At 43.6% G+C, this 10,494-nt stretch overlaps 1 protein-coding gene and 1 pseudogene across 1 annotated transcript; one reads left to right on the top strand and one right to left on the bottom strand.

Annotated features, from left to right (window-relative positions):
• Window positions 1–3,027: 3,027 nt before the first annotated feature.
• On the bottom strand, window positions 3,028–4,923 carry LOC147461725 (uncharacterized; annotated as a pseudogene).
• Window positions 4,924–6,595: 1,672 nt separating this feature from the next.
• LOC147461724 (putative UPF0481 protein At3g02645) lies at window positions 6,596–8,581 on the top strand. Its single transcript, XM_086501646.1, has one exon. It carries the CDS (start codon window positions 6,726–6,728, stop codon window positions 8,220–8,222), a length of 1,497 nt encoding a protein of 498 aa, XP_086357772.1. The 5' UTR covers window positions 6,596–6,725; the 3' UTR covers window positions 8,223–8,581.
• Window positions 8,582–10,494: the final 1,913 nt, after the last annotated feature.

The following is a 10,494-nucleotide window of genomic DNA, read 5'->3' as shown; positions in this document are numbered from 1 at the left end:
GGGAACCCGCCGGTCCAAGCTTAAGCTAAGTTAAGGTGCTTGTCGTGTTTGATGATTAAGGTGCTTGACGTGCTTGCCAACTAGGGAGCTTGAGGTTCTTATGGGAACACTACCCAAGATTGAGGTGCTTTGTCATGCTTGTTGACTAAGGTGCTTGGGGGTAAGGTGCGCAAAAGTCAACAACTATCCCTACAAGGAGGGGGCGAGAACCTGGACTTATCTAGGCTAGATCTTTTATATTTTGATTTAGAGCAGAGTCACACAAAAGGCTAATAGGGGGAGTGGGGAGAGAGTACTTTCCATTTTCATGAAATGAGAAAAACAAGGCTGAATTCTCGAACGCAAAAGATGCTCCTACCAGCACTGCGAAAAATGTAGGTATCAAAGCTATATTTTAGGAAATCCTTTCCTCTCCTCTTTTCTGGGCTTCAACCTTCCAATCACAAATTGTCACACTGCCATTATCTCCTCCTTGCAAGTCGCTCCCACAGATTCAGTAGAGAGGTGCGACTAGGTATGAAGCATTGCCCCTACTACCCCCACAAGCACTGACGCGACAACCCTTAGAGCCGAGTCTCAGATGATATTAAAAAAATTAGTGTAATTAAATAAACGCCACTATATATTCCTCACATGGTACAAAATGAATATTAGTGCAATGTAGAGGACAAGTTCCTAAAGTCTATTAGTGCTACAAATTCAAAACATTTCTTGTGTATTAGCAAAGCGTTTGGCGAACTAACCAATCAAAAAACAATGCGCTCCTCAAATCAAGGCAAAAGTTGTTCTCCTAAGTTTATACAAGTCTTTTTTTGAGAAAATGTGGATATTTTATCTCCACAAAGAGTGTGACCACAATTAAAATAGTAGTAAGCTTTAATTCCACTAAATTCATTAGTGCCTTGCGAGACCCGGCTCTTAGAGTTGTGTTCCGTTGGACGCATAGAGCGTACGAGAGCATAGTGTAGGCACAGCTACTAGTTTGCCTTGATTGCTTTACTGTGCATATGGTAAGAATTCAAAAAGTGATAATGGTGTGGCTCTTACCTCATGGCATAGTTTGTGCTGATGGATCGTTAACATATCTCCTCGAAGCTTTCACCAGAATCTCTACGACCTCGAATCACAAATGAGATTTTGTATGAAAAGATGTGTGAATGTAAATAGTTCCACATTATAATTAAAAATAAGACGAGATGCATTTTGTGCATTTACGATGCTTGTGCCCATATTAAAGAAAAGAAAAAACCATACATATGTATGGTGTGGAGTTGGCACCGTTCTCCACATTTATAATGATACCGTAGGGAGCGTGCCCTTCCCCCGTCACTTTTATCTCCTTCAGTGTTGAACGGGGACTTATGCTTCTCCTCCAATGTTAGAGGGACTTTATTATTGTAAAAATACTACAGTTTTACAAGGAAGAACTCATTATCGATGTTTTATGAAGACATGTATCATTCCACGTTGCCTTGCCGTGGTGTATTGTGAACGTGTCCTTTGTTGGGCATCAAAACTTTGTCACCCTCATCTACAATCTTTTAAATAAATATGATAAAAATTTATTGTTTTAATGTATAAATGATTTAATCTAAGTACTTTTGAGATCACATAAAGGAAATCAAAATACGGAATATAAGTGTACCTTTGGTATTGGTCATGTGGATCAACGCATATTCTTGGATGGAGCCGCTTCTAGACCTTCCTTACATTGTTCCGCCACCTTCCCACGAGTATACATTCTACCATCGTCATCCATTTTGCGACTTCTGCAAAATGACATGTCGATTGATGTTGCATTCTCCGTATTGTTCGTCTGTAGGCTCACATGCACACATACACAAAGTCGTAGTCTTTGGGGCACCCCATTTGACATACGTATTGATCAAAATACAGCCAAGCATGATATCTTTCTCCAAGATTCCTTGCTTCGCATCTGTTGAAAACAGCCTAGAGCTTTCTTATGCTTCCCTTTTGGAGCAAATCTTGCAATCATGAGAGAGGCCATCGATTCGAATCTGCTGAGAACAGACCAAAGGTATCACTTCAAATATGTTGAAAAAAGACTAGAGCTTTTTGGCTGCCCCCTATGCGGTAAATCTTGCAATCAATCCACACTCTGGATAGGAAGCTTTTCAAGAAGTTATGGTGCTCTCTGAAGTGCACCACATTTAGCAAACATGTCAACCAAGGCATTGCCAAGCACGTTCAACAATCCTTTACCAACAATATCAGCGTGAATTTTTATGCCCATATCAGCATCTTGCGTAGAGCCACATGCCTTCAAGATGCACACGCATGTGATTGCAGCAATCACGATATGCACGCACAGGTGATTTCGTATGGACAAAGGCCCTCTCTTCGCATGTGTTGATATCTATTTTCCTGTGCAGTGACACAATATTTTGCCCGAACACCCTGCACTGGTAATCTTAGATGCCTTCAAAAAGACAAAAGTATAGTTGATTGAATGGTTATTGATACACTCGCTTTACATCCGCTGAGAACAGCTTAGAGATTTTTGTCCCTGCTCATGTTGCGTATATCCCGTAATCAGTGCGTTCCAAGAGACAACATTCCAGACAAGAAGCAGCTCAAGCACTTTTTATGCTTTCTGAAGCGTACTACATTTGACATATATATCGACCAAGGGAGTGCCAACCACGACCTCTATTTTCAAAAGCCTTTGACGAACAAAGAAATTGTGGATTTTTGTGCCATATCAGCATCTTACGTAGAGCCACATGCCTTCAAGATGCATGCGCAGGTGATTGCATCTGGAGAAAGGCCCTCACTGTGCATCTGCTGAAAATAGCTTAGAGCTTTCTAGCCCGACTCCTGTTGTGCATACCCCGCAATCAGTGCATTCCAAGAGATGTTGTTCTGAAAAAAAAGTTTCTCGAGCACTATTTGTGCTTTCTCAAGTGCACCACGTTTGGCATACACATCGACCAAGGGAGTGTCAACATGACATCTCTTTTCAATAGCATCTGAGTAACAATATCATTGTGAATTTCTGTGTCCATATCAGCATCTTGCGTAGAGCCACATGCCTTAAAGATATACACGTAGACGATTGCGTCTGGAGATATCTCTCGCTTCACATCTGTTGAAAACAGTCCACAACTTCCTAGCCCTGCTCCTCTTGTGCATATCCTACAGTCAGTGCATAACAAGAGATGCCGCTCCAAACAGTAAGCTCCTCAAGCACTTTCTATGCTTTCTCAAGTGCACCACATTTGGTATACATGCCAAGACAGTGCCAAGTACCTCATTTTTTTCCAACAACCTCTGGCTAACAATATAATCGATGAATTATTTTGCCCATATCAGCATCTGCATAATGCCACATGCCTTGAAGATACAAGCGTAGGTGATTGCATTTGAGTCACATTTGGGAGAGTTGCCCTCTCTCTGTGCTATCCTACGATCAGAGCATTCCAAGAGACAGCATTCCAGACAGGAAGCTCATCGAGCACTTTTTGTGCTTTATGAAGAACACCGCATTTGGCATACCTGTCGAGCAAAGCAGTGCCTAGCATGGCGATTTTAGTCAACACCACTTGGCTAACAATATCAACATGATTCCTACTGCTCTGGCACAAAACCTTCTACTTAACACAGATAGTATCTCTCTCTCTCTCTCTCTCTCTCTCTCTCTCTCTCTCTCTCTCTCCTGCAGTAGAAAACAACCCAATGCTTCCTGGCCCTGCCTTTATTGGGCATATCCCACAATCAGAGCATTCCAAGAGACAGCATTCGAGACAGGAAGCTCATCGAGCACTTTTTGTGCTTTATGAAGAACACCACATGTGGCATACATATCGAGCGAGGCAGTGCCTAGCATGGCGCTTTTTGTCAACAGCACTTGGCTAACAATATCAACATGAATCCTACTGCTCTGGCACAAAACCTTCTGCTTAACACATATAGCATCTCTCTCTCTCTCTCTCTCTCTCTCTCTCTCTCTCTCTCTCTCTCTCTCTCTCTCTCTCTCTCTCTCTCTCTCTCTCTCTCTCTCTCTCTCTCTCTCTCTGCAGCAAAAAACAGCCCAACGCCTTGTGGCCCTGACTTTATTGGGCATATCCCACGATCAGAGCATTCCAAGAGACAGAATTCCAGACAGGAAGCTCATCGAGCACTTTTTGTGCTTTATGAAGAACACCGCATTTGGCATACATGTTGAGCAAGGCAGTGCCTAGCATGGCGTTTTTGTCAACAACACTTGGCTAACAATATGAACATGAATCCTACTACTCTGGTACAAAACCTCGACTCCTGTTGTGCGTATCCCGCAATCAGTGCATTCCAAGAGATGCTGTTATGAACAAAAAGTTTCTCGAGCACTATTTGTGCTTTCTCAAGTGCACCACATTTGGCATACACATCGACCAAGGGAGTGTCAACATGACATCTCTTTTCAATAGCAATTGAGTAACAATATCATTGTGAATTTCTGTGTCCATATCAGCATCTTGCGTAGAGCCACATGCCTTTAAGATATACACGTAGATGATTGCGTATGGAGATAGCTCTTGCTTCACATCTACTGAAACAAAAATGATATTACATAATCAAGGTAAATAGTCCACAGCTTCCTAGCACTGCTCCTCTTGTGCGTATCCTGCAGTCAGTGCATTCCAAGATATGCCGCTCTGAACAGTAAGCTCCTCAAGAAGTTTCTATGCTTTCTCAAGAGCACCACATTTGGTATACATGCCAAGACAGTGCCAAGTACCTCGTTTTTTTCCAACAACCTCTGGCTAACAATATAATCATGAATTCTTTTGCCCATATCAGCATCTGCATAATGCCACATGCCTTGAAGATACAAGCGTAGGTGATTGCATTTGGGAGAGTTGCCCTCTCTTTGCATCAACCGAAAACAGCCCAACGCTTCCTGGCCCTACCTTTATTGGGCATATCCCGCAATCAGAGGATTCCAAGAGACAACATTCCAGACAGGAAGCTCATGGAGCACTTTTTGTGCTTTATGAAGAACACCGCATTTGGCATACATGTCGAGCAAGGCAGTGCCTAGCATGGCAATTTTTGTCAACAACACTCTCTCTCTCTCTCTCTCTCTCTCTCTCTCTCTCTCTCTCTCTCTCTCTCTGCTGCAACAGAAAACGCTTCCTCGCCCTGCCCTTGTTGCGCGATCAATGCACTCCTACTGCTCTGGCACAAAACCTTCTGCTTAACACAGATAGCATCTCTCTCTCTCTCTCTCTCTCTCTCTCTCTCTCTCTCTCTCTCTCTTTGTGCTGTAGCAGAAAACAGCCCAACGCTTCGTGGCCGTGCCTTTATTGGGCATATCCCGCGATCAGAGCATTCCAAGAGACAACTTTCGAGACAGGAAGCTCATTGAGCACTTTTTGTGCTTTATGAAGAACACCGCATTTGGCAAACATGTCGAGCAAGGTAGTGCCTAGCATGGCGATTTTTGTCAACATCTCTCTCTCTCTCTCTCTCTCTCTCTCTCTCTCTCTCTCTCTCTCTCCCCCCCCTCGCTCTCTCTCCCTCCCTCCCTCTCTCTCTCTCTACTGCAGCAGAAAACGCTTCTTGGCCTTGCCCCTATTGCACGATCAATGCACTCCAAGAGACAAGATTACAGATAACATCTCTCTCTCTCTCTCTCTCTCTCTCTCTCTCTCTCTACTGCAGCAGAAAACGCTTCCTGGCCCTGCCCCTGTTGCACGATCAATGCACTCCAAGAGACAAGATTACAGATAGCATCTCTCTCTCTCTCTCTCTCTCTCTCTCTCTCTCTCTCTCTCTATGTGCTGTAGTAGAAAACACTTCCTGGCCTTGCCCCTGTTGCACGATCAATGCACTCCAAGAGACAAGATTACGGACAGGAAGCTTCTCTCTCTCTCTCTGTGTGCTGGAGCAGAAAACACTTCCTGGCCCTACCCCTGTTGCGCGATCAATGCACTCCAAGAGACAAGATTACGGACAGGAAGCTTTGTTGATATTCTCTCTCTCTCTCTCTCTCTCTCTCTCTCTCTCTCTCTCCAGCTGAAGACTGCGCACCACGGTCTGCTCCACTCCTTTTCCAAAATTAGCTCACTACCTTTCGCCATTTTTTGCTTTTTCCTTCCAATGAAGTGCTGCCAAGTGGCACAAGTCTTCTTTCAACATTCTCAAAAATGATATTACATAATCAAGGTAAAAATTAGGAAATTGGCCTATTTTTCCAACTCAAGTTGCGCTGGGTGCAGTAGGTGAACTGCCAATGTGCTGCATGCTCTGTATGCACGCAGCGGGACTCACCTCTCACAAAGTCAAACGATTGTTAGGACACGAGGGGAAGCTTGCGACTGTCAGCTGCATGGGACTGCGACAATGATTCATGAGGACCAAGGGCTGGACGTTGCCGGCCTTGACCCGGGCTCTGCGCGCAGGCGCGTTAGGTGTCAATTTAGAGCCAATTGACCAGTAAAATTGTCTACAAGACTACAATCAGCTAGAAGGCCACTTGACTTGACTTGTTGAGAAGTTGAGTGGATGTTTCCTACGTTAATTTTCTGGCGCTAATTATAAGAACTGGAAGGCTCAAGCAGAGATTCGAGAGGCAAAGAGGCCCATGACCCCTCTCTCTCTCTCTCTCTCTCTCTCTCCCCCCCCTCTTCTCCTTCTCCTTCTCCTGTGCTTTCTTCATGAATTTTGCGGTCAGCTCATTTACTGGCCGCTGCGCCGTGTTTCTGCACATTAGAAGCTGAGTCATGGGCCGAAGTTTTCTGAGCGAGTGGCCCGCCGGTACGTCCAGCGCGGGTGAGGAGGAGAGTAATACTACAGGTGCCGCTGCGAATGCATATCCGCGCCTCTATAAAGTGCCTGTGGATCAGCGCAAGGCAAACCCACAGGCCTACACCCCTTTCCTCTTCTCTTTCGGCCCCTACCATGCCTATCTTGATGACCTTGAGGATAATCATGCTGCCTGCACCTCTCATCTACAGCCTCCTGTCGATCCTCTGCTCGACGGGGTCCATCTGAAGCGAATGACAGCTGCCGCTCTGCTACCTCTCCCTCAGCTAGCCAACCTGATCAGTATGATCGAGAAGTATGAGCCCCAAATTCGCTCTCAGTACGTGCAATGGTTCAATCGGGAAGGGCTCGATTTCAGCCGCCTTGCTGCCGTCCTCGCCATCGATGCCATCACCATCATTGCTGCCACAATGAGTCAAAGGCTGCAGTGGAGCACGCCGCTTATCCATCCGCTGGCTCGTCTGGTTCTCGGTGATGCCATCCTTCTAGAAAATCAAATTCCCATGGTTGTGGTGGAGTGTGCAATCGATACCGTGCGTGGCGCCAGCCGGCCTGCTACCGATGAAGCTAATGGGGCAGGTGAAGGGCCACCGTTGCAAAGTAGAGCGGCGGAAGCTTCGTTTGTCGATCGATATATTAGTGACTATAGCGGCCTTCTAGTAGACCAGTGGCCCTCTTTGCAGGGTGTGATCTACTGGTATTGCAAGCATGCAAGCCCCTTCACCGATTGGAGGCCATACATCTTGCCTCCATTAATGATGGGCGAGAAGCTTGATCAGAAGCTGGCTGGACAGCCCCTTCTTGCCTTTCTGTATGATGAAATTTGTTCTCGCCTGACTCCAGACTCCGCGGAAGTACTCTTGCAGAATGCCAGGACTCGTAGGTCTATATTTAATCCTGTCTTGGACCCTTCCTTGCCCACTGCCTCACGTCTAGCAAGATGCGGCGTGCGGTTTCAGCGATGCCACAAAGACGCTACCATTTCTTTCGACAGCAAGAATGCCGTGCTCTGCTTACCAAGAATCACAGTGAGTGACACGGCGGTGCGTGTGCTGCACAACCTCCTTGCCTATGAGGCCACTCTCCGTCATCCCCAGGAGTACTCTGTTGTCTCATACGTGCACCTCATGGACTGCCTCATCGACACCGCACACGATGTTCAACTCCTGGAAGATGCTGGTGTCCTTTGCAACAAGCTTGGTAGCGATGAAGAGGTGGCTTCTATGTGGAACAAGCTCTGCGTGTCTGTCTCCTACCGCAATACCCCCTCACACTCTGCCATTATGACCCAACTAGAAACATTATCCAAGAAGCGGTGGAACAGGTGGAAGGCCAACTTTAAGGAGCTGTATTGGGAGAGGCAACCTTGGCTTCTCCTTTCCATCGTTGCTGCTTCTTTGCTTTTTATTCTTTCCCTTCTACAAACCATCTATACCACATTGGGTTACTATTGATTTTAGCTGGCCGACACAACATTATTTATCAATAACCTCTGGTTAAAAATCTCATCATGTGGCTTCGAGATTAATAGCCTCTGATTAAAAATCTCATAATGTGCATTCCAAGCAATGGCATTCGGACCACAGAAAGATAAACTATGCAATTCTAATGTCAAACGTGTTTACATGATACCATATTGTGTCTCCAAGATGCAAGCATGGGTGATCAAATTTAGAGAGAAGCCTCGATCACTTCGCAATCTTTAACCAGGGCTTCGTTAGCCTAGCCATGTTGTACTTTAAGATCCTCGATTTTAGAATCTATTCGAAAAATAGGATACTGATTTTTTAAGTGCCACTTTTTTTTTTTGACAAAACAAAAAATTTACTAAAAAAATGTACATAATTTTGATTCCATCATCTTTTATTGAAAATGATTGTTGTACAACCTTGTAATTTTTTTTTCTTTTTTGCCAAACTCAAAGAAACGTACAAAGCAACCTCAAGCTCGTCTCTAAGCCTTGAGAAATCTCGTGATACATCAAAAAGTTACATGGCCCCAGACAAAGGTGCAGACCCACAACGTATGACCTCATTAACGTATTTCAATCATTACGATGCCAATTATGTAGGGCCAATACAGCGAGGCCATGATTACTGGTCGCATTAGTTGTTGAGATTACCTTGCCATTAAGTCAAATGGGCTTGAAAGTGGATGCTTAGGGGACTATAAAACTTTCTCAAAGTTTACCACAGATATTGACAACGCTTTGTAGTGAGAATGCAAAATGGAGTGGACAAAGAGGAGAGAGGGGCTAGGGCGTAGTTTAAACGTTATCGCATGTATTACCATGCCTGCAATTACTAGGCAGTTGTCGCTCTTATTCCCATTGTTATTACCGCACACGCTTTGGAGCCAAAATTTAGGTATTTTTTCCATTTTACGAAATAAAATCAATTCTAGATACTTCTTTCTATTTTACAAAAAAAAGTTTAAAGAACATGATATTTTTCAGAAAATGTGAACAAAGAAAATGACAAACATTTTAAAATTAAATTAACTACATACATATAATTACCATAAATTAGAATGCTTAATGCTTTGGAGCAAAAATTTTCAAATTTGAGTACTACTTTCTATTTTAGCCAAAAGAAATTATAGAGAATTTCATCTTTTTCATAAAAAAATTAGACAAAAAATGATAGATATTTGATCATTGAATTAATCACATACATTTGATTAACATAAATTAGCATGCTTGATAAAATGTGTGTGTGTGTGTGTGTGTGTGTGTGTGTGTGTGTGTGAGAGAGAGAGAGAGAGAGAGAGAGAGAGTAGAATCTAATTCTTACTTTAGATTCATCATAATTTTAACGCATAGAAGGAGAGAGTTTTCCTTGAAAGAGAGGTTAAAGAGGAAACTATAAGTTGTGCCTGATTGATTTCTCTACACAATTACACATTAAAACACTTAAATCATGCACATAATTCAAAGTGAATATCACAATTAAGATTGACCACTTGATGAGGACCGGATTAACTTGGGGCCGGTCCCCTCTCCAAAGGTTCTTTGTATTATTATTCTCCCTTGAAGAGAGCTTTGATTACAACACAACTCGTGCTCTTGTGGAGCTTTCCTTGAACCACGGAGATGGTGCTCTTCAAGATTCCATGGTATAACCCTCCTTCCCAAGCCCTAAATACCACAGTGGGGAGAAGCAATTGCGGGGCAAAAGTGGTAGATGAGGGTGAAAGAAGTATTTTTTAAGCAAGAGAATGTATACACTTACTCATGGGAAAGCTCTTAGTATAGTAGTAGAGTAGTATAGCTTAAGTTAATAGAGTAGTAGAGATAGAGAAGATTAAGCTTATGCTTCTAGGGCTCAATGTTTTCTTGAACTTTGGTTATATTATTAACCTTGAATCTAGAAACATCTAGAAGCTCCATGCTCTTAACCCTTTCCTCCATCTCTTGCCACTAAGTAGCTTTCTCTTGCTCCTCCTGATCAGACTCAACAATTGGTATATGCTTTGATGTTGACCTCCCCTTTGTAGAGGGCCACTTTGTGTGATCCCTACCACACAACAAAAAAGAGAAATTAATCGTTGTGTCCAAGGCATTGCACTCCTGGCTACTAGGAAAAGAACATAAACTCTGAAAATAGTTGCGTCAAGATCAAAAGATGGGTTGCTAAGAAAGCGTGTAAAGTTGTAGTCAAAAAAATCTCATTGTCTATGACAAGTGCCAAAGCTGGTCAATCCGTGTGGGATTGACGCAAAAGGGGA

The sequence above is a fragment of the Adiantum capillus-veneris genome, chromosome 3 (assembly GCF_014529385.1).
Source record: "Adiantum capillus-veneris isolate H3 chromosome 3, ASM1452938v2, whole genome shotgun sequence".
In the NCBI taxonomy this organism is placed as follows: domain Eukaryota; kingdom Viridiplantae; phylum Streptophyta; class Polypodiopsida; order Polypodiales; family Pteridaceae; genus Adiantum; species Adiantum capillus-veneris.
Note: the sequence above shows the minus strand (reverse complement) of the source record. Positions and strands in the feature narration are given on the sequence as shown.